The 23,859-nt window shown below is 40.6% G+C and overlaps 2 protein-coding genes across 6 annotated transcripts in view; both read left to right on the forward strand.

The window, feature by feature from the left end:
• The window catches only part of sh2d5 (SH2 domain containing 5), a 9,666-nt gene extending 2,121 nt beyond the window's left edge, over positions 1-7,545 (forward strand). For 4 of the 5 annotated variants that reach the window (XM_050039103.1, XM_050039105.1, XM_050039106.1 and 1 more), the window contains exons 6-10: positions 3,495-3,695; positions 3,797-3,980; positions 5,087-5,192; positions 5,292-5,451; positions 5,861-7,545. In XM_050039103.1, the coding sequence (XP_049895060.1) occupies positions 3,495-3,695; positions 3,797-3,980; positions 5,087-5,192; positions 5,292-5,451; positions 5,861-6,067 (858 nt within the window). In that variant the 3' untranslated portion in view covers positions 6,068-7,545. Of the gene's footprint in view, positions 1-3,494; positions 3,696-3,796; positions 4,030-5,086; positions 5,193-5,291; positions 5,452-5,860 lie in introns of those variants that run through there. The other variant, XM_050039108.1, reaches the window with a different exon arrangement.
• Positions 7,546-8,371: 826 nt separating this feature from the next.
• kif17 (kinesin family member 17) lies at positions 8,372-22,842 on the forward strand. Its single transcript, XM_050038077.1, has 14 exons — positions 8,372-9,985; positions 10,255-10,401; positions 10,578-10,679; positions 10,965-11,154; positions 13,224-13,676; positions 15,466-15,560; positions 15,663-15,864; positions 16,040-16,143; positions 16,774-16,880; positions 18,381-18,609; positions 18,815-19,073; positions 19,181-19,242; positions 19,333-19,453; positions 22,198-22,842. Exons 1-14 carry the CDS (start codon positions 9,680-9,682, stop codon positions 22,386-22,388), a joined length of 2,568 nt encoding a protein of 855 aa, XP_049894034.1. The 5' UTR covers positions 8,372-9,679; the 3' UTR covers positions 22,389-22,842.
• The last annotated feature ends 1,017 nt before the right edge of the window (positions 22,843-23,859 follow it).

A 23,859-nucleotide genomic window follows, 5' to 3' on the forward strand; every position in this document is an offset into this window, starting at 1 on the left:
ATGAATGAATGAATGAATGAAAATTAGGTATTTCCAAAAATAGTTTACTCAATCCGGATCGTGTTTTATGCCGGGCCAAGCACAGTTTGTGTGAGAGCAGATGTCTCCTTTTACCTGATTGACAAGTGGTATGTCCAGTCCGCTGCCCCATGACCCTCCTCCAGCCCCCGAGGTATCAAGTTTCACTCCAACACTGCACCTTCGACAAGAAGACGAGTTTCACGTGGTTCACAATGGGTAGATGCAAGTTTTTGGATGGATGGCTTGACAATACCGTATATAAATACTGGTTGGCCAAGGATGCCCAATTCACACACAGAGCTAGATGCAAGCTTTGTGTGAAATCGTTTGACATCGCCAACATGGGGGAGAAGGTGATTCTGGGCCACATGTAAGGAAAAAACACCGACGTCTCGTTACTGCATCGCTTGCACCCAGAGTCCCAACCTTTTTCTCGTTACTGCATCGCTTGCACCCAGAGTCCCAACCTTTTTGCCTCAGCTCAGACATTGAACTTAGCAGAGTTTTTATTTGCATGCCATTATGGTACTTGGCTACAATCGCCTATTAAGAATAATTAAATATGATGTGAAATATGATACACTGATATATTTACTCAGATGTCACATATTCTCTGGAAAAAAAAAAAAAGCTGAGAAGTCTGGAAATTAGGGTATGGAAAAGTATGGAATTTTGAAATTCCAAATGTGTAGGAACTCTGTATAACAATGATGCCTTACATTGAGATATTAGACAGATATTAGGTTTTGTTGTGTTCACACCGGGAGCGAATAAAACAATTCACGTGAATGAATTACATGTAAAGTCAATGTAAAGACACAATTAGCCGCAAATTTCCATTGGGCGGGGTGATGGACGCGACACAAAGGACGTGAAATATGCGAATTAAGTAGTGCAAATGAAGCAAGTAGCATGATTTTGCCTGATAGGCTTATTCGCGAGAGTTGAAAAATCTGAACTAAGGCGACCAATTCGTGCCTCGATAGCCAATCAGCATTGAGATCATCCGGGAACATATGATGCCAAGGAAGTACCAGTGGAAGTTCATTCATTCATTCAGAGATTTCACACGCGTATTAAGCGAGAAAGCACAAAATATTCCAGCTGTCAAAGTCGCGCAGGTAATGCATCATGAAAATTCACATTCGTGTTTGGTGTGAACAAAACATTAGACATTTCTGATCAATATCTGCTGCCTGATTTAGCCAGGAAGCACTTTGACAGTGTAGTTTAAACTGTACCAACGACCTGTCAAAAAAAATAAAAAATACAGCTATGTCACTTACTTACAGGAATAGGTCTGATCTTTTGAAGTGAGGTTGTATGTGGGAATTCTCCGTAGTCAGTGTATTATACACAGCCGAAGTTGGTCGGCACACCCCTAGTTTGTAGAAGCAGGCAGGAATACTGCCACAGTATTTTAGCCACCTAAAAATATCAATAGAGAACGTAAAGGTACGCCATACCATGTAGAACGTGGGTTTCATTTTGTGTGGTACGTGCACTTTGTCCAAAAACAAGATAGTTTACAATATCTGGGTTTGTGAGTGGAAGTAGTGCATTGAGTTCTGTAATCCAACCTCGGGCTGTCAAGTCATATTGATCTGTGTTGTTTATCGTGATTAGTTTGCACAAATACTGTCACTTGACCATCATAGCAGGCACAGATAACACAGCATGATCCCCTCAAGATGGCGCTCTCATCCCAAAAATTGAACACAGCGTGATCGACGTCAGCTTCACATTCTCTGTAACAGTTTGAGTGTGCACTACACTGAGAATATTTTCACCGCTCTACTGTGCTGCAAACATCCCTTTCTGGCCGGAGATGCCGTTACGGCTTCTGTTCCCCATCTATACTCTCGTTAAAGCCACCAGGTTCCACTGGCAAAAATAGTAATTTTAGCTTGCTGAATGCAAGAGCTGCTGGTCTACCACTGCTCGATTAGTTAGTTTGTGTTATTGTGTGAATTTGGTAAATCCAAACTCCTCTTTTAATGCCAAAGTCACACAGTAACACAGACTAACTAACTGATCGAGGCAGTGGTAGACCAGCAGCTCCTGTGTTCAGCTATGTTAAATTACAGTTTTTCTCAATGGAGTCAGGCTGTGAAGAGAACAAGATGTCTGCTTCAGTTCCCCATTGAAATTGCTGTCTGATGGTGAGGTAAAGCAGTGAAAATCAACTTTTTTAGGTGGCTTAAATATGTTTTGCTGGTGCTCCCATCCACAGCAGTACATTGCTTAGCTTGCATGTGGTCACTCCTGCCTTCTTCTCCAAACTGGGGAGGTGCTGACTGACATTTACCATATTTAATACACTGACTAGGGCTGTAACGGTACATGTATTTGTGTCGAACCGTTCGGTACGCGATTTTCGGTTCGGCACAACCCTGTACCGAATTATTGGGCGCAGGATATTATTTTATTTTATTTTGTTTTATTTTAATTCCGTTTTTGCAAGCCGAACCATTTAAAATATCTAGTTCCCCGACGGACATAATTGAGTGATGGACCAAGTCCAACCGTAAATCTCCGCTTTCACTTTGTGCAGCGCATTCTCGCATTTTGACAACATGGCAAGTGAGCCTGACGAACCTGAAGACCCACCCGCAAACCTTAAGTCCTCCGTTTGGGAACACTTTGGTTTCAGGGTAAAATACGAAGATGGAAATAAACAAGTTGACAAGACAAAAGCAGTGTGCCGACACTGCAGAACAGCGGTCGGGTATGTACTTGGAAACACGTCTAACATGCTAACGCATCTAAAGCGACACCACCCGAGTTTGAACGTTAACCGGCACGACTAGAAAAAGCAATCTGGTGCAAACTACGATATCGTCGTCGTTTAAAAAGAAAGAGCGTTTCCCTGACCATCGCGCTAAAGAAATAACCAACGCCATTGGAGTTGAGTAAAATTGTTTAAGCTGCACTTTAGATATAAGCATGTTTTGTTTACTGCACTTTAACAAAGTGGGAAAGCTAAGTAAGTTCCTAGTAAAACTGAATCTGAGCAGGCTTTAAAGCTGACCAGCTGCACTATACTTTTTATTTTAATTGAGTAAAACTGTTAAAGCAGAAATGTATATTTATATTTTTCATTCAAAAAATGTGTTAAAAAAACAGCAGGATTTTATTTTTCACTTTTATATTTCTATTTTCATTCAAACAATGTGAAAAAGCAGGATTATATATATATATTTGTTTCATTCCAAAATTGTGTAAAAAGAGTTAACTGCTGTGGTGGTATGTTTTAATAAGGTTACCAATAAGTAAAAGATATTTAATAGTTGTCTATTTTTTTCATTACTGTACCGAAAAAAAACGAACCGTGACTTGTGTACCGAGGTACGTACAGAACCGTGATTTTTGTGTACTGTTACACCCCTAACACTGACTATGGATAAGTGCCTCATACAGCCCCACTTCAAAAGATCCAAACAATACCAACAATACTGCTTTCTCTCCTGTAGGCGCAGTTCCTGAACCTGCTGCTTTGCCGCTGTTTTCAGCTGTATTACTTGGAGAAGCACCCAGACGAGACGCAGGAAGACTCTGCTGGCTCAATGCCTCGTCGCAACCCCTCCCTACTTAACCACGGCTTCCCTCTCAGTGTTAGCGCCCTGGTGTCTTTCAGAAGAGCCCCATTTCGAGGGTTGTTGCCAGGGACTAAGGTTTGGACTTAAATGTCTTCTGGTATTAACTTGCTGAGTATGATTTTAATAACTCAACCCCAGTATTACCCATAATTTTATTTTCCCCCCTCCATCTACAGAAGAGTAAAAAGTCTTCTGATGACCCGCAGAGCAGCCAAGATGAAGTCTTCCCCACCTCCTCCCCCTCCCTGGTTCGCAAGAAAGCCATCCGCAATAAAGTGCTGCGCTCTGGGGCGTACCGCTCCTTCACTTTCACACCACTCAAACAGCGTAACGTTCAGGAGCGACTGAATGCGTCACAAGGTGGGCCAGGTGTTCACAGAGCGCTTTCAAGAGTCAAAGAGTTGATTAGGTAAAGCAAACCCCTCAGTGTTTAGGTGATGGGCAGCCACTCACTGTCTTGTTGTGGTGTCAGAAGGTATATTTTGGAGTTCGGATCACTCAATAAGGTGATGGATAATGGTCTCGTCACACGTGGGTCATACTGGACGCACATTTTCCTAAAGCTTCTCACTGTTGAGCCTCTTACACTGATGGTAATTTGACTCTAAAGCCCAGTTCAGACCAAAGATTCGTGACAAGATTAAACTGTTTTAGAACGTTGCAGAGAAAAGTTGCAGCAGTGTGAACTCGCCGTCTGAGCTCGACTCAGCTGGTTTTAGAAAGTAAAAGCACGTCACCTGTTTCTACAGCCAATCGGATGTAGTGAAGTCCGCTGGTCGAGTCAAAATGACTACAGATGGTGTGTTTTGCTTGCGGTGGCAGGGGCTCCGTCCCCACCAAGTCCTCTGTTTCAGTCCTCACGATGTGCCGATGTCAGAAGCTGCTTGCTCTATGTGCTTATGCCCCGCCCACACACACATTTTATTGATAATGATAAATCGGCACTGGTTATTTATATTCTTGTGGCGTATTTACTATGAATCCTCATTTCATCACTACCACGATGCAGCTGTAGCCAGTATCTCACGGTCACTATCCTCATTCATATTTTAAGAAACTGGAATTAATATTCAGCCACAAAATCAGCCTGAAAAGCTGGAAATCAGAATGGAAGTACAGAGTTGTTGCATAGAGATGATACACCATCTCATCTAGTTGCATTGGTGTGAACTGGCAGGTTTTAAGAATGTTGCAGAACATCACACTGCAAGTAGTTGCCTGTTTCAACGTGTCTCATTGTGAATCTTTGGTCTGAACTTGGCTTTAGCTGTAACGTGTTAAAACACCAATTTTGTTTTTATGGGTTATTTTATTACCTCTTGCTCTGTTTGGTTCGGTCTTGTTACATTTTAAACCAAACATTTCCTTCACAGAGTTGGGAGTACACTGAATGTTTCCCCACACAAACGCACTTCACTTGTTATGTAAACATCTCCTAATTCACAATGATTTCCCTTCTGAATCAGGAAAGGACCAAGACAAGAAGCAAAAGAAGAGATCCCGTACTCCCAGTTTGGCCGAAACAGAAGAAGCACTGGCTCAAGCAGTGTGGTGTTGGGCTGGTGTCGCAACGTGAGTGTCACTCATGCATTTAGTGTCAGTGTCTTCACAAGCCCATATTTTTTCTTGAGTTCGTCAAAGGTTTTCTAAGACGCGTATCTTGTATTTCAGTGACAGCAGCTACTCCCTGCTTGCAGACGATGTTCTGGGATCGTATCTTCTGTGCCCACATCCTAAAAAACCCAAATGTGGCTCTCTCATTGTTCGCTTCCCCTCAGGCCTGGTCACCCACCTCATAGAAAACACCCGTAAAGGGAAATTCCTGCTGGAGGTATTTGTTTTATCAATGTTTAGTCTTACTTATACATAATTATCAGTCGACAGTGAGTCTGCCAGGATAATACTTGCATAGAGTTGAAGTGGAAACAAAATCTTCAGATGTAGACTGAACTACTCCCCAGACGTGGGGAGTGGTTGGTGTAAGGCTGTTGGAAAGTTTAAATGGTCTTAAATTTAAAATTTTTGTGCTAAAATATAAGTATTTGGACTTATTTATTGTGCAAAACCCCATAAACTTAGCACTGAGACAACCATAATAATTCCACTGAAACCAAGAATAATTAAGTTATTGTTGCATTTCTTGGAGATGTTTTGGCAAACTGATAATTCTGTGTAACCCTGGCTTTGACTTCTGATTTTACAGTAATTCTTTCCGTTTCATTGGTTTATCTTTGTGGCAGAAATGCAAGACAGAGTTCAGCTCCATCGCAGAGCTGATTGAATTCTACACAGAAATCCAGGGTGAGCTGCCATGTCTGCTGAGCTGTGCCCGCGTAAACCACTGTTACGAGTGGGAGGAAAATACTGGCAAACAGGAGGCTGTGAAACCACACAAGAGCCTGAGCAAAGCCAAACTTAAAAGTACCCACAGACAGAACTGGGTTTAACCCTGGAGACTGGAACTTGTGGATTGCCAACCTCAGAATAAGTGACGCCTTTTCTTACTTTGCACATATGTATATTAACTTTAAATCACTTTGGTGTTTTTGGGAGGATCCACAAACTGTAACACACTGCACCTAATAACAGTGTTGTCACTTAATGTATATAGTAGACAAGCCATTTCATCAAAGGGTACTTTTTTGGTTTATATTTTAAAGGTGTAATATTTTGTACTTGCTGCTTTCTGGTTTTCAATATAATATTTTTATTTGTGCCTTTAAGGCATCAGAGTTTATATGCGTTTTTAAGACATGAAACAAATTGAAACTGTGGAGTGGAATATACCGCACACAGAGTCGGCAAAGCCATACTTTTTTTTCTTGCATTGCAAAGATGCTGCACAAATATATTTGATCAAATTTTATTGAATTTTAATCCTGCTTACATGTTAGTCTTTATGTGTTTCGACATTAGACCGATGATGTGTGCTGATATAAAAACATGACACCAATATTTTCTTTTTCTTGACACCTCAGTGTATTAGTGCACTTATCATGGCCACTGAAAGGGGACATGTTCATGTTTTCTGTGTTTTAAAGTTTGTATGCAGTCAAAGTTAACTGGTGATTTTAACTGCTAATGTTTGTAAGCAGTTTAATATACTTTGCACACTGATTTTTAACAGTGGTTTAAAGCTAGGTCTTCGTCATATGTTTGTGAGGTTGTTTCCTGGTTCAAGAGGCTGTATACAATGTAAGTAACTAATTTGTGTACCTTCCATGTACCATCTTTTCAACATTAGGCCAACAGACAATTTTCATATTGCTCACTTCTGTTTGAGATTAAACAACAGGTGTTCTCTATTTTCAACCCAGAAAAAAATGTTTTCCGTCATTTCTGACTCTGCATGGCACAACCACACCTGCAGCTTTGGTATTGGAAAAAGATGCTACCGGCTGCTGTGAATTAATAGGCAACTTATACTGTACACAGCTTCTAAATCTCAGGGCAGAATTTCACATGGGATTGCTTGATGGGTGAATAGGGTCACAGGGGATTTCTACACTGATACTTAGTGGCCAGTTTGTTGGTTACACCCAGCTTCAGCTTCAGCTCAGTTTTTGTTTAGTGTTTTCAAGAGGTGTTGATTTACCTTTATGATTTTTATGGAGGCCTCAGTTTGTGGTGCTGTTGAATTTGTATTGCTACATTGTTTGTCTTTTTTTCCCACTTTTAAGTCAATAATACACTGGATAACACCTCTTTGTATAATGCAATACTGTTAAACAGAACCAAAAACTATATCCTCCAAAATAATCCTAAAGTTAAATGAACACATCTCTAAAACCGTTTCAATAAAACCTGAACATTATGACGTTCATTAATGTAGAAATTATTGTAGGACTGTTGTTCTGAGACTTCATTAGTTTTAGCTAAGTGTACCTAATAAACTGGTATCTGAGGGTATTTGTTGAATACATTTTTTAAAAAACCATTAAATAAGTTTTAAATATATTAATATTATGAAATATGCTGTTTCATAGAGTCTGTCTTTGAAAAAGTAATCTTTACAATCAGAGATCAGATAAGAATGGAATAAGATTTATCTCAATGTCCAAAATTTGTTCCATTGTTGATAGCCATGAAATAGCCTAGGCTAGATTTTGATACTAATTTTTGTACTTTTACTTTATAAGATTTTGAATGTAGGACTTTTACTTGAAACAGGGTACTTCTACACTGTAATGCTATTACTTTTACGTAAGTATAAAATATTGAAAATATCTGCTAGCCTATATCAAGATTTGGATTTAAAAAATTGACTCATCAAGTTTAGGTGCCTAGATAAAAAGATGGAAGGGAGAGGTAATGCTGAGGTAAAGTTGGATGGAGACACCATAAAATGTCATTAATGAAGGAACTATAGTCTTTCAAAAAAAAAAAAAAAAGTAAAAAGAAACATTTTCTACAAAACATGATTTTACAAAGCCAAGTCTGAAAAGTGTTTTTTTTTTTTTCATGTGTGTACAAGTTATGGCTACAGTTAGGCCAGAGTTAATTATCTTGTATGCATAAGACAATTTACTATGAATTATATGCATCACTAACAACTTATACCGTAGTGTAGACTGCATAGATATTGTTATGTAGAGATATCTTGTATAATTGCCCTTACCATTAGCCAAGGAGAATATAAATTACATAAATATAGATAAAAATTACATTTATATTTAAAATATAAATTACATTTTTCTTGCCATGAGCCTGCTAAATCTTGTTCCATTTTTATGTGGTCTCTGATTGTAAAGATTAATTTTCAATGTCCAGAATTTGTTCTACTATTGATAGCCTAGATTTTGATGCTAATATTTTTGTACTTTTACTTGTAAGAGTATTTCCACACTGTGATATTACTGCTTTTACTTAAGCATAAAATATGTGTAGCTACATCTTTCACCACTGAAGATATCTAGGCAAGATTTGGATGAAAAAAATTACTCACCTCAAGTTAGCTTAAGTTAGCTTAAGTTAGCTGGAAGGATAGAAGGAAGAAGTTGAAAGGAGACACCTTAAAACGTTATTCATGAAGGAACTGTAGTCTTGCAAAGAAACAAAGACAGAAATATTTTGTACAAAACATGATTTTAAGGACCCCCCAGTCCCAAAAAGTAGTAACATTAACTTATTTCTTTCTTGCGTGTTCAAGTTAGGGGAACAAGTAAGGCTAACGTTAATTATCTTGTGTGCAAATGATTATTTACTGTGGATTAATATGCACATTTAAGATTTCTACAGTAGTGTAGACTGTGTAGTTGTTATGTAGAGATATTTCCATTAACTGCTTTTACTGTTAACCTGCAAACTGGGCCGCGCTCGTTCTCCACAAAATGGCCACGGGGCTAGGGCCGTTATGTTCCTCAACGGTAGTTTATGGGGGGTTTACCAGTTACCTAATGGCAGACATTCCCGCTAAATAGCAGACATGGCCACATGTAAAACACATAAAGCCAACAGCAAGGGCCGCTAACGTTACTTTCAGGAGGCATGAAAATTTTGTGTTTTTTTCCCTTGTGTGTAAGTTACAAGTTATGGAAACAAATTAGGCTAACGTTTATTTTCTTGTGTGCATACGATAATTTACTATGAACGAATATGCATCACTAACGATGTCTTCGGTGGTGTAGACTGTGTAGTTACTATTATGTTGGGATATTTTCTTACTGCCCTTACCTGTAGCCTGTTAACCGGACCTCACTCCGTCCTCACCAAAATGGCCGCCGCTCTGGGGCCGCTCTGTTCCTCAGCGGTAGTTTATGGTTGCTTAGCAACTTCAGAACGCCATGGGAAGAAGAGGAGCAGAATGGCTGGGGACCTGTAAAGATACCTGACAAGGACACCGTGTCTGGAAACATTTCCGTCTCAACCTGTTGTTAATTAAGACTTAATTTAAATATTGTAGCAGCTGGTGTTTGATTCTCTCTGCTCGTCAGCTTTACTCAGTGGATTTTAACCGGGATTTGAACTGTTAGTTAGCTGTTAGTCGGCAGAGCTGGTCATCTAATTATCCAGGCTAACGCTCATTAGGATCCTGCTGCAGCTCAGCTGTTCAGACATGTATGTATAAGTCATTTTCCTTGCTTTTATCTGTTATTTATTGCACACACCACCTGCTGTGGAGTGAATGTGGAGACATGGGGTCAGAGTCAGTGAAGGTGGTGGTCAGGTGCAGGCCCCTGAATGACAGGGAGAAGGCTCTGGGCTCTAACATGGTGCTGTCCATGGACCTGCACCGCTGCCAGTGCTTCATAGAGAAGCCCGGGGCGGTGGATGAGCCACCCAAACAGTTCACCTTTGATGGGACCTACTTCATTGATCAGACCACTGAGCAGATGTACAACGAGATCGCCTATCCTCTGGTTGAGGTAAGCTCCAGGAAACACTCTTGATTCTGTTTGTTTTCAGTACCAGTACACAGCAACAGTCTTCAGATCCAGGCATTATAAAAGTAGCACGCTGGTCACTGGACACCTCCAGTTCAACAGACTATATCTTATTGCTAATGACTGCAGACCTCATTATTTACTCAAGAGTCTGCTGTCAGTCACTTACAAGGGTCAGCAGGGAGTTGGTCCTTCTAAAGAAGCCTCACACAGAAGCTCTTTCATTCCACATATATTTTTATTTTTTACAGGGTGTCACTGAGGGATACAATGGCACAATCTTTGCCTACGGACAAACTGGAAGTGGGAAGTCTTTCACCATGCAGGGAGTATCAGATCCTGCAGCCCAGAGGGGGGTCATCCCACGTGCCTTTGAGCATATCTTTGAGAGTATTCAGGTAGGTTTGGCAACTGTTGTTAATTGTGCAACATATTTCCCCATTCCAGTGTGTAGTCATCATTTATTTTGTCTGTCGGGGCAATATGCATACTAGTTTGATTGTTCTGTCCGGGCTTGTCTAAGCTTTGTGTTCTCAGAGAGTAATTCATGTGTTTGTTTTTCTCTGCAAGCTAGTGTGCAGAAAATACAAAATTCCTGGTGAGAGCCTCCTACTTGGAGATTTACAATGAGGAAATCCGAGACCTTTTGGGGACTGACACCAAACAGAGATTGGAGGTAAGTCTCCTGAATCACTGTTGTCTCAATAAACAAATCAGGCCTCACTGTGAAACATTAGAAGCCAAAATGATTATTGCTCTTTGGCGAATACAGTCATTAGTAAACTTGTTTCTCAGACTGTTCTCTGGCAGTCACCACCAGGCTTATGTTTTGGGCACAATACTGCACAAGTTGCCATGGTGACTTAAAAGCACAGTCGTTCCATGATTCCTTGAAGGTCAAGGTGTTTGCACAAGGTGACAGATTTGTGCGTGTGTGTTTGTGTGGTTGATGAATGCCCAGCTGAAAGAGCATCCAGAGCGTGGGGTGTATGTGCGCGACCTCTCCATGCACACCGTGCACAGCGTGGGGGAGTGCGAGAAAATCATGGAGCAGGGCTGGGGGAACCGGGCGGTGGGCTACACGCTGATGAACAAGGACTCCTCCCGCTCGCACTCCATCTTCACCATCCATTTGGAGATCTGCAACACAGGTGAACACACACACACACACACACACACACACACAGCAATACAATACCTGTAACATGTTGAAACACAATCTGCTCAGTGTGTGATTGAGGCGTTTTTATCTACATAATCATGTGCTTGTAGGAACATGTGATCCTATTACAGCTCATGATGTCACCAGTAGATNCACTCCATCTTCACCATCCATTTGGAGATCTGCAACACAGGTGAACACACACACACACACACACACACACACACACACACACACACAGCAATACAATACCTGTAACATCTTGAAATCAATCTGCTCAGTGTGTGATTGAGGCGTTTTTATCTACATAATCATGTGCTTGTAGGGACATGTGATCCTATTACAGCTCATGATGTCACCAGTAGATAAACATTAAAGAACAATTGCCCTTTCTGATATCATCATGCTGTTCAGCTTTGTATGTTTTAAGAGTTATTTTTTGTCCTATTCCAATAAAAGTGTCTGGCGCCAGTGGGTGTAAGTAACTAAATAAGTGATGATTGAGAGGGATTACTTCTGTATGAGGTGCATCTCAAATAATAATTTTTTCTGTTTTTCTGAGTATTTTTTTCTGAGTTAAGAGAGCAATAGAACAATAGAGGCTTTCATTCCTTTCTTGAGAGCTCGATATAAAGGAAGCAAACATGACCCGCTTGTTTAGTTTAATCCAGTTTTACTTTGTTTTGGGTTATGTGTCCAACTGATTCTGGAGAAACACTGCAAGGTCCAGCAGATCTGAATGGGCTTTTCGTCTGAACAACCGCCAAGTCTTAAGGTGCCTGCGTAAAGTCGACAAACTAATGATAACACCATGTATATGACTTAAAGACAAGAGTATCTCCCAGTGTCTCAAACCCAAAACAAAGTAAAACTGGATTAAACTAAACAAGCGGGTCATGTTTGCTTCCATTATATCGAGCTCTCAAGAAAGGAATGAAAGCCTCTGTTGTTCTATTGCTCTCTTAACTCAGAAAAAGATACTCAGAAAAACAGAAAAAATTACCCTGAAAAAAAAACACACACGAAAAACAGAAAAAAAAATTACCACGAAAAACAGAAAAATAAAAAAATTACTCAGAAAAAAATTACTCAATAAAACAGATTTTTTTAATTTGTCAAGTGAATGCAATACGCTTCCGTACCAAACTGCTCTTTTTAGATTAAAGTAATTTNAAAACAGAAGAAAAACATTACCACAAAAAACAGAAAAATAAAAAAATTACTCAGAAAAAAATTACTCAATAAAACAGATTTTTTTTATTTGTCAAGTGAATGCAATACGCTTCCGTACCAAACTGCTCTTTTTAGATTAAAGTAATTTTTGCATATAATGTAGAGATCAAGGTCCCAGAGTCTGGAGAACAAGTGGAGAGGCACAGAATCCAAGTTGCTTGAAGTCCTGTGATGATTTGGGGCCCCATGTCATCTGCTGGTGTTGGTCCACTGTGTTTTATCAAGTCTAAAGTCAAAGGAGTCGTCTACCAGGAGATTTTAGAGCACTTCATGCCTCTGTCTGCTGACGAGCTTTAGGAAGGAGCTTTAGGAAGAGGAAGATGAGTGACACCAGACCCAATGATACAAACGAGCTGAAGGCTGCCATCAAAGCAACCTGGGGCACCACAACACCTCAGCAGTGCCACAGACTGATTGCCTCCATGTCACACCGCAATGATGCAGTAAATTGTGCAATAGGAGCCCTGACCAAGTGTTGAGTGCATAAATGAACATACATTTCAGTATTATAAATCCCTTTTTGCTTGGTCTTATGTAATATTCTAATATTTTGATATACTGGATTTATTATTTTCATGTGCTGTGAGCTGTAATCATCAAAATTAAGACCAAAAGAGGCTTGAAATATTTCACTTTATGTTTAATTAATCTAGAACATATTAAAGTTTTATCTTTTGAATTTAAGCAAGGACAATAAAGAACTTTTCCATGATATTGAAATTTTTTGAGTTGCACCTGTATGCTCACAGAAAATCCTGAATAGTATATCTAACAAATTTCAAAGTCGTATTTTCTCTATATTCTCTTTTGTCACTACATTCTCAGACGCATGTGGCCAGGATCATCTCCGAGCAGGTAAACTCAACCTCGTTGACCTGGCAGGGAGCGAGCGTCAGTCTAAAACCGGTGCTACAGGTGAGCGCCTCCGCGAGGCCACCAAGATCAACCTCTCCCTCTCGGCCCTGGGTAACGTCATCTCCGCCCTGGTGGACGGACGCTCCAAATACATCCCCTACCGCGACTCCAAGCTGACCAGACTGCTGCAGGACTCTCTGGGAGGAAACACCCGCACCTTGATGATCGCCTGTCTCTCCCCAGCAGATAATAACTACGAGGAGAGCCTGAGCACGTTGCGCTACGCCAACCGCGCAAAGAGCATCCAGAACAGGCCTCGCATCAATGAGGACCCCAAGGATGCTCTGCTGCGGGAGTATCAGGAGGAGATAAAGAACCTGCGGGCCCTCATCTCAGGCCAGCTGGGCACTGCTAACTTTGCATGTAAGTGATTTTGTGAGAAGGTTTTTGATTTAAGAGAAATTATTTTTGTTTGAATGATGCCAGGTGATTTAAAGGAACGGTGTGTAGGATTTAGTGGCATCTAGCCATAAGGATTGGGATTGAATCCAGCTGAAACTTTTTCCATGTGCAAAGCGTGAACTCTCATTCAAGATTCCATCAATGTTTATTGTTCAGGAGGTTTTTACAGGGAGCCAAATTATCAACAGAGGTATCTTCCTATCTTCCTCCTTGACCATATCAAGCCTGTTTTGGCCTCTCTGCACTGGCTGCTTGTAAAGTTCAGAATTGACTTTAAGGTTCTCCTGTTTGTGTGCAAGGCCCTTAATGGTCTGGCCCCATCCTACATCACAGACCTTCTAACCCCCTATTCTACGCCCAGGTCCCTCAGGTCAGCTGACTTGGGGCTCTTGGCTGTCCCACGCTCCAGACTTAAGCTCAGGAGTGATCGTGCCTTTGCTGTGTCTGCCCCCAAACTGTGAAACACTATCCCCCTCCCAATCAGATCTGCCCCCACCAGTGACTCTTTTAAGTCCAGGCTCAAAACCTACCTTTAGTAATTAGCGTTTGAGTTCCCCTGATGTGGTTTTCACTGATGTGTGCCTGTGTGTTGTGTCTCTAAATGTGTGAGCTGTGTACCTGACAGTTATGTCGCCTCTCATGTATGCGTTTTTAGCATTTTATTCCTTTTGTACAGCAAATAAGTCGACGTGAGTTGTTTATAAATGTGCTTTATAACTAAATTTGAGTTGAGTTGAGAATTAAAATAGGTAAAAACAGACATTTTATCCCAGTTACACTTGACCAAAGGATCAAACAATGTATTCCAAATGGTGTAACAGTGCTATGCACAATAATAAAGGAAGGGAATGTTATGAGTTTTCAACAGCTGAAACAAAATTATGCATTTAACAACCAGGACCACTTTAGATAGCCGCAACTACAGGACTTTTATGACAAGGAAATAAAGCATTCTGTAAATCTGGTTGAAAATTGAATAATTAGAACCAGTTTACAAATCAAAGAAATACAAAATAATATCTACACTATATCAATGTTTACTAGAGAGAAGAGAAAACACAGCACTTAATGTAAAGCTGAAATGGGAAAAAGAACCAGGAGTGAATATCACAGAAGATGAACGGCTGCGTATTTGGAGAACACAACAGTGTTAAACATCCTCTCATACTTGGAGAGAGCACTGTTGGAAGAATATAATTAGATTTTTTATTACACCACAAATTAGGAGCAGTCACCTGTCTGTAGCACAGCCATGTTGGAGAAGATGTGGGGCATTAAAAGTGGATCCTACTCGTGAATTTTGGTTCTGTCCTGAAGTTGTGCAGTTTTAGGTAAATGTTCATGTGGTTATCATTAAATTTTCAGTTATGATACACCTAGATTATGCATGGTGTTGCACTTAGGCAATATGGCAGGAGGAACTGTGTTAAGAGAAGACAGATACCTACTGGAAATTTTGTTGGCAGCCTGTTAAAAGGCCGTCATGAAGAGATGGTATAAGGCAGAACCACTAACACAAGATAAATGGCTGGAAATTGTGAAGGAAATATATGAAATGGAACTGTTAACCCACAGGATAAGGACTCAGTTCCCATTTCTGCAAATGTACCCCTCTAAATCCTGCACACTGGACCCTTTAAGTGCAGATATTGAGAAATATTTATTGCATTTCTTTCTTTGTTGAAGGATTTTAATTACCTGTCTCGCTAAAAAACCACTCCTGCTCTTTGTTCTTCTGTTTATCGTGCAGCTCTGCTGGCCGGTCAGCTGTCTGAGGCATCCCCTGCTGTTCCCCCAAGGCCACAGTCCAACACCACAGAAGCAGAGAAGGAGAAGATAAAAGAGGCAACTCCAGGCCGTTCCCAAACCAATATATCACTTCACATCCCTACACGCATTCTGTGAGAACCAGGTGATTTATAGGACTGTATTCTGCTCTCGCCGCAGGAGTACGAAGAGAAGCTGGCCAAGTTACAGGCTGAATACAATGCGGAGCAGGAGTCCAAAGCAAAGCTGCAGGAGGACATCGCTGCCCTGCGCTCCTCCTATGAGTCCAAGTTGTGTAATCTGGAGAAGGAGCGAACCAGCAGGGGGAGCTCTGTCCCAAAGAATGAGAACAGAAAATCATCCGGCCCCAACAAAGAACCACGTAACTGGTTTATAAATCTGTCTCAGTGCTTACTGCTCTGTCACAAAGCTTAAATCAACACACACTAAGTCTAAACAGAAACTTTACACTTGTTGTATATGATTGTTTATTAAGAGTTCTTGTTATAGTGTCCACCCCCTGCATACTGACATCTTTGGATTGTCTTGAATCCTAGCATCAGTGAGCTCCAGCTGTGTGACAGAGGTTGATGAAGAGGAGCTCTGTCACAACACTGATCTGATGTGCCACAGTACAACTGGAGAAACTTCCCAAACCAAGGTGCTGTTCACTAGCACCCTCTGCCATTAACCACTACTCATTCATATCATGTTATAGTCTAACCCAAACGCCAGAAACAAAGATGGCATTGTGCATTTCTGCAAAACGTTTCATATGTAGCAGATATGTTGAAACTTTACATTTCAGTTTTCAATTTCATGCTGAGAAAGTGCCATGGTGATTGTGTGGTTAGGTGTAGGCACAAAAACCACTTAGTTATGGCTCGGAAAACGTCATGTTTTAGCTTAAAATACCCAGTTTTGTTGCCACAGCCACAACTGGAAATTTCATGACCTGTCCTTAAAAGATAATAGTGTCTGCTGCCTGGCAACCGTCTTATCCAGGGCTCACGCCATCCACCGTCCCCTCCTCCTCCTGATGAGCTTACGTACACGTAATCTGAACCACATCACATCAGAAACGTTGATATGTTAGGTATGAAATATACTAATGTAACCTAAGCGTGGTTTGCAGAAATGCACAATGCCAACATTTCCATTTGGCAACTTCGCTGTATAGTTTCTAAATGAGTTTTCCACTGCTTCAAAGAACAACTGCTTGAAATTATGATTAGCATGACATGTAGTTATGGATTGTTAGAAACTTATTGGGTGTTATTTCCTTGTGTAGCTGAGCCAGCCTGCTGTAGTCCAGAGAGGTCCAGACAGAGAGGGGCTCATGGACTCACCTGACGTCACCACTGCCGGGCCTCTGGACCAGCAACGTGTCCTGGAAAGGTCTGTGGACACACATTTTAGACACATAACCAACCAACAGCACTGTTCGCAGTTTATGATGGAGGTCTTTCTTCATCATGTTGTTGGCAACAGAAAAACACGATAGAGACATTAGAATAACACAGCAAACAAACGTAAACATGAAAGTGACTGAGTTTGTTGTGACAGCGGACAGTTTACATCAATTATAGAAATATTGAATATTCAATTTGTGGTTTATATAACTGACATTTTTCATTTTTTGTTGAATTAAGTGTAGTATAATTATGTTAGGAATTACACATGACTAATGTTTGTTAAATCAGCATTTTTAAGAACAAAAAATCCACATAAGTAACCCAAGGTATACCCATACCCCCCATTACACAAACACTGCTGTACTGGAAGTGGAGGGTCATCATAATGGTCCGATGAGTTCTTGCGAACATAATGATTAAAGAATTACAGATATAGTATGTTCTGCTTTTGTATATCTATTTATTTATTTGGATCCCCATTTGGCACTACCAAGGTAGCACCTTCTTTCCCTGGGGTCCACACAAGCGAACATTACGTCATAGTGTAAAGTAAATATGTAATTAAAAATCCAAGGCAAAAAGAACCAAAATACAGCAAAGAAACAGGAAAACTACAAAACAGTAATAAAAAACAAACAAAACAAAATGAAAACAAACAAACAAAACCAATAGATCAACCACAATAAAACTACTAATGGCACTAATTACAATAATGACAACAAGTATCCTCACTATATCGAAATGGTTGAGCAATTAATGAGCAATTTTTGATACATTTGGGTATTATTGTCGCTGTACACTGCATCAGAGATGAGTTTTTCTATTAGTAGTATCTAGTATTTTTTTTAGGAACCTTTTACATCATTCTGTGTCTGTATTTTATATTTTTTATTTTTTTTAATGATCTAACAATCTTATTCAGCTTCTTTTTAGGCTTTTTTTTATACATTCAGTGTTTTGGTTGTTTTAACTGTGAACTTTTCTAATGCTGGGCGAGGCTGTTTAGCAGAAAGTGAAGGCTTTGTACGTATAGCTCACCAAGTTTATATCTTGAATACTAATTTAAACTTTAAAAATAACAATTTCATTTGGTTTTCTCTCACTTAAAAGAAATTAATGAAATGCTGAGATAAAGGGCTACTGCATATTTTTTTCTAAAAGTTTTCTTACACCCCTTAAAATCAAGAAGGCCTCACAACCTCCTGTAAATCTTTGCTAAGCCCTAGTGGGGGTTGGGACCCACTAGAGAGCAAGTTTTAAACATCCCGATCAGTATGATTTCAGTATGTGTCTGTCACAATTTAATCAAATAACACAACAAAAAAGAAAAGGATCTGAATCAGGATGTCACTATGTGCTATGCTATGTGTTTCTATTAAAATTGCTGTAGGATGTTACATCATTATCAGGTTTTTACTCCCAAATATTGATTCGGCCTCAAAAGCTCAGTGTCAGTCCTTCCCATTCATCCATGTCTCCCCAGACTGCAGCAGCTGGAGCAGGAGGTGGTCGGAGGAGAGCAGGCCAGGAACAAAGAGTTACAGCAGAGGCAGAGGCAGAGGAAGAACCTCGCTGACCAGAGAAAAGTCCAGCTTATCCACGCTCTGTCAGATAACGGCGAGGAAAGTGAAAATGTGCTGTTGAACGTCTACAACTCAATCCAGGAAGAGGTCCATGCCAAAAGTCAAATGCTGGTTAAGGTCCAGGGCAAGGTGGGTCACAGCGGCTGTGGGACAAATCTAACAGGGTCATGTAGTGGGTTTGGAGCAGTGGTCAACACCTGGGTTCAGGGTGTGCAGGGTACTGAGCATCTAAAAATCTTAAAAGGTTGACACTGAATGATGCTAGATATGTGAAATCAAGTTTGTAGTGTCTAAGCCTTTGGTGTTGAATTATGTGCTCAACCTGTTGTGACAGCTGAAAGCAGCCAAACTGGAGATCCGAGACCTGCAGGCAGAGTTTGCGGTGGAGCGGGATGACTACCTGGCAACAATCCGACGGCTGGAGAGGGAGGGCCAGTTACTGCACAGCCTCCTGGAGCGCATGGTTCCCCTGGTGCGCCGTGACTGCAACTACAGCAACCTGGACCGCTTGAAAAAAGAAGCTGTGTGGGACGAAGACAGCGCCACCTGGAGGCTGCCGGATGTGACGGTGCAGAAAACAACCCTGCCTTCAGGTGCAAAGTGTGAAGAGCGGAGATGTAGCTTGTAAGACTGTAGATGCTAAATGTGTTTTGTCTTTTCTTTGCCTTAAATATAATTTAGCGTTCTTTATCTCTGATAGCTGTGGCTCCGAAACTTTCAGCCAGCAGAAGTTCAGCCGTAGATACTGGAGAGCCATTCATGGTGTGTTTGTGTTTCTGTTTCATGCATCATATTTTACTCACACACACTGAAAGACTGCCACAGAGCCCAACTCCTGTGTGTTTTTACCAGGTTGAAGAAGACAGGTACAAGGAAATGCTGAACCGCAGTGACAGTGAGAACATCGCCAGCAGCTACTTCAAGTCAAAAAGAGCAAGCCAGCTGCTGGGACGTGAAGCTACAAAGACACACAGTAAGATAAAAATGTATAATTGTATATACACCGTTAAGTTTGCTCCATTCCATTCATGCTAAGGTAAATCTGCAGGTTGTCATCATTCTGTGTGCTTCTGGACTTTCATTAGATTCTGAAGTGTCAGTGTGTTGGAGCGGAGCAATTCATCATGCCCAGATCATACAAATTTAAACAATGGTACCAAAGTAATCAGGTTTAGATTGAAGCATGTTTTGAAAAATGATTTAGTACAACCTGTTGTTCTTTGGCTCAGCAGTCATGTGCTACGGAAGCCCTGAGAGGCAAGAGAGGAGATAAAAAATCTGGTGATCCATTTTTAAAGTCAGATTTAAGTTGTTTTCTCTCTTGTGTTTATGACTTAAGAACAGTTTTTGTTTTGTTTTTTTAAAAAATAAGGTTTTGCCAGGATAATTTCTACTTTTCATCTGTGAAACAGGTAGAATTTTTAATTTGATTGTGGGGGTGTTTGGAAAAAAAATATTGTCAGGATAATATTTCTCTGTTACTTTTTATCTATGAAAACATGTGGAAAACAGTTTTGGCAGGTGATGTCTTTCCTTTCTTTTTTATTTTGGTCAGGATTTTTTCTTTTTTTTTTTTTAAGATATTTTTAAGGGCATTTATAGCCTTTATTTGATAGGACAGTTTTTTTTAAGGGCATTTATAGCCTTTATTTGATAGGACAGTTTAAGCGTGAAAGGGGGAGAGAGAGAGAGGGAATGACATGCAGCAAAGGGCCACAGGCTGGAGTCGAACCCGGGCTGCTGCGGCAACAGCCTTGTACATGGGGCGCCTGCTNTGACATGCAGCAAAGGGCCACAGGCTGGAGTCGAACCCGGGCTGCTGCGGCAACAGCCTTGTACATGGGGCGCCTGCTCTACCACTAAGCCACCGACACCCCTGGTCAGGATTTTTTTAGTGTTTATTGTTGTAATACTCATTTTGGCCACAAGAGGCTGAAGTGCACCACTACGCTATGTTCCACATCTGAGTGAAAAAAAAAAATTATCGTTTGTTATTATTTGCTTTACTAATTGTTTTGTTAGTAAAATGTCAAACAAAAATAGTGAAATGTGTCCATCAAAATTTGCTTAAAGGGATAGTGCACCCAAAAATGAAAATTCAGCCATTATCTACTCACCCATATGCCGACGAAGGCCCTGGTGAAATTTTAGAGTCCTCACATCCCTTGCGGAGATCAGCAGGGGGAGCGGCTAGCGCACCTAATGGTAGACAGCGCCCCAGACTAATGTCCAAGAACACAAAATTGAATCCACAAAGTATCTCCATACTGTTCATCCGTAGTGATTCAAGTGTGCTGCAGCCGCGACATAAAATGTTGTTTCGAAAACGTCATATGAACTCTGTTTTTAGCCTCACTGTAGCCTGTAGCTCCGACTGCTTCTCTGTGCTCCGCGCTCACGTGTGCGCGCCTGCGCGAGACCAGCGAAAGCATGAGCTTTGCTCACCCGTGTTTACATCACGTGACACGTGCACCGCAGGGAGAGACAACGTAACCACAGAGCTAAAAGACAATTTGCACTACGGTCTTTTAGCAAAGGACAGCCCAACATGTCTGAAGACTTTGAAATTGAGGAGGAACAGCATTTCTTTGTTGAGCCGTATTTGTTTGAGACCGAGTATACGCACGGAACTCAGGCTACTGGACGAAGCAGCCGCCGCAGCTCATTCGCCTCAGCCAGCCGCAGAATACCGGAGTAAAGCACTGGAAACCTGGTGGTGTAGTTGTTTCAAATGCAAAGCAATGCCAATGAATGAGGAAAGTCTTTGCTGCTCAGACTGGGAATTGGCGATGCCTGCACTTGAGAATCTGGACATCAGTACTGACGAGACTGTTGCTCTTCAGAGACCGTGCATCACCAATCACCCTGAGCGCGCGCACACGTGAACGCGGAGCACAGAGAAGCAGTCAGAGCTACAGGCTACAGTGAGGCAAAAAACAGAGTTCAAATGACTTTTTCAAAGCAACGTTTTATGTTGTGGCTGCAGCACACTTGGATCACTATGGATGAGCATTGAATTTTCATTTTTGGGTGCACTATCCCTTTAATATGACAAACTCAAATTACTCAATTTATGTGACCAGCCATTTGAAAAATTCAAAGATATTCAATTTACTATCACGCAAGTCAAAGAGAAGCAAAATCAAGACATTATAGTAATGCTAACGTGCTGGAACAAGTTTTTATACTTGTCTTATTTAAAGTTAATTGAGAAATTAAAACTCACCTGAAAGAACACAAGAATGCTTTTAGTCCTGTTTGGAACATAGGGCAGTGGTGCACTTCAGCCTCTTGTGGCCAAAATGAGTATTACATAACAAAAACTTCAAAGAATTATTCTGACCCAAAAAAAATCCCCTGCCAAAACCTTTTTTTGGGCTGTTTTTACCTTTTTTTTTAAACTCAACTTTGACTCTGGCAACAAAAAAAAGATAAATAAACAAGGACAGAAATATTATGCCGGCAAAACCTTTTTGCCACTTGTATTTAAATCATAAACACAGACAGAAGAAAAACAATTTAGTTTCAACTTAGAAAATAGATCACCAGAATTTTTTTCTCATTTGCCTCATAGGGTTTTTATAATATTTACATTTTACCCAAAATAATGCTGTGACAACTTTTTATAGGAGTCAAGCAATGACAAACCAATTTACATATCAGTGCTTTCCCCTTTCACCCTGGTTTTACCCATCTGATGGAGCTCTTCTCCCACAGCCATCCACTCTCCTCCCCTGGTTAACGGGACGAGCCACCTCACTCTGAGTGGTTCCACTATGAACTCCTCTGTCAGCTCAGACTCCGTCCTGCCACGTCCCTTCCGCCTGGAGTCGTTGGGTGTCCCGGTGTCCAATGGTAAGGTGAAACGCAAAAAAAGCAAATCTCACATCCCTAACGAGGGGATATGAAAGGACTGTTCCCATACCCTACGATACTACTACTTAAACACATCCCACTATCATCTGATTTTGACTTAAAAGCACAGAAATATTTTATTTATGTGCTTAAGAGATTTCATACACTGTGATTGGTCACATACATTATATATTAAATTATTAAATTTTTAATAACCCTTGATAAACATGAATGTATACAGTAGGCACTTGTGGACATTACGAATCCAGTTTTTGTCATGCATTTTGAATGTTCCTTTTGAAGATGCTACCTGCAATATGATGCTACCCTTGAATCTTTGCACTGTACCTAAAACCTTGTGATTCGTGCACTGTGAGACTCAAAGTCCAGCTACTGTAATATTTAACTTCTAATGTATTCTGCTGTCGCTCATTGTAAACCACAAACCTGTTTCTCATCTAACATCTAAAATTTCATACATGGTGCTGAATAGATGAAATAAAATGAATTAATTTATCCACTTTATGACTAATTTCATTTACTTAAACATGGCAAGTTTAAATGCCTTCTTTGTTATTTTGAGTGTAATGAGAAATAAGATCTGTGACAACATGTCAGACCGGTTTGAAGTGTTGGAGTAAATGGATTACTCCACTGTCACAAATAGGTCAGGGGCGCTGTTGTCAAGACAGCAGTGTAGACAGGTAGTAGACAGTTAGCTCATGTTACTGTGACCTCTGGGGTCAGCATTGTGGATTTTAGTGTGTGAGCCTTATAAAGATAAGAGAGCCCTTAATTTATTATTTAGGCAAATCTGTTTTGCCTTGAAGAGGCTCACAACAGTTTCTACAATTTTGGTCAAAATTACCGAAATGAAACCTTTTGACATCTGTTCTTTCTTCTGGCAAAATTTCCTGGTTTAATCTTGCTCTGTTCAGGAGAAAATAAGGTGCAGAAATCACTGTAACTATAAAATCCAACCAAAACCCAAGGCAGACTGCAGTAAATGTGCTGGTGAAGATTCTCAATCATCCAGGTTATGGTAATTCTAAGTGCTATATCAGACGTTTTCAAAATGTTTGTGTCCAAGGATCACCAACAGGCAAGCCAAAATCTCAAGGCACACCTGTATTTATGTCTGTGCACAATATCTTCCATAACATGTTTTATCACTCTTATCACGACATAAGACAATAAAAATAGGAAAAAATTAGACCGGTAGCGTCCACACAAAGACTGGCATCACAGCACACCGTTTGAGAACCATTGTGTTATATTATAGGCAACAGACAGGTGTGACACACCTGACAGGTGTGTATGTCTCATAGGACATTCACACCAGGTCCAATCTAACCCTAACGACACACAGAATGGCTGGGTTGGTCAATGACTCACATGACCTTAACGACTGAAACTCAGAGCTCTCATGTGACCTAAATGACTGTTAATACTGGGCGCGAATAAAACCATTTGTGCAAGTGAATTACATGTAACGTCAAAGTAAAGACGCGATTAGACGCAAAT

Source organism: Epinephelus moara, chromosome 24 (assembly GCF_006386435.1).
Source record: "Epinephelus moara isolate mb chromosome 24, YSFRI_EMoa_1.0, whole genome shotgun sequence".
NCBI classification, from domain to species: Eukaryota; Metazoa; Chordata; class Actinopteri; order Perciformes; family Serranidae; genus Epinephelus; species Epinephelus moara.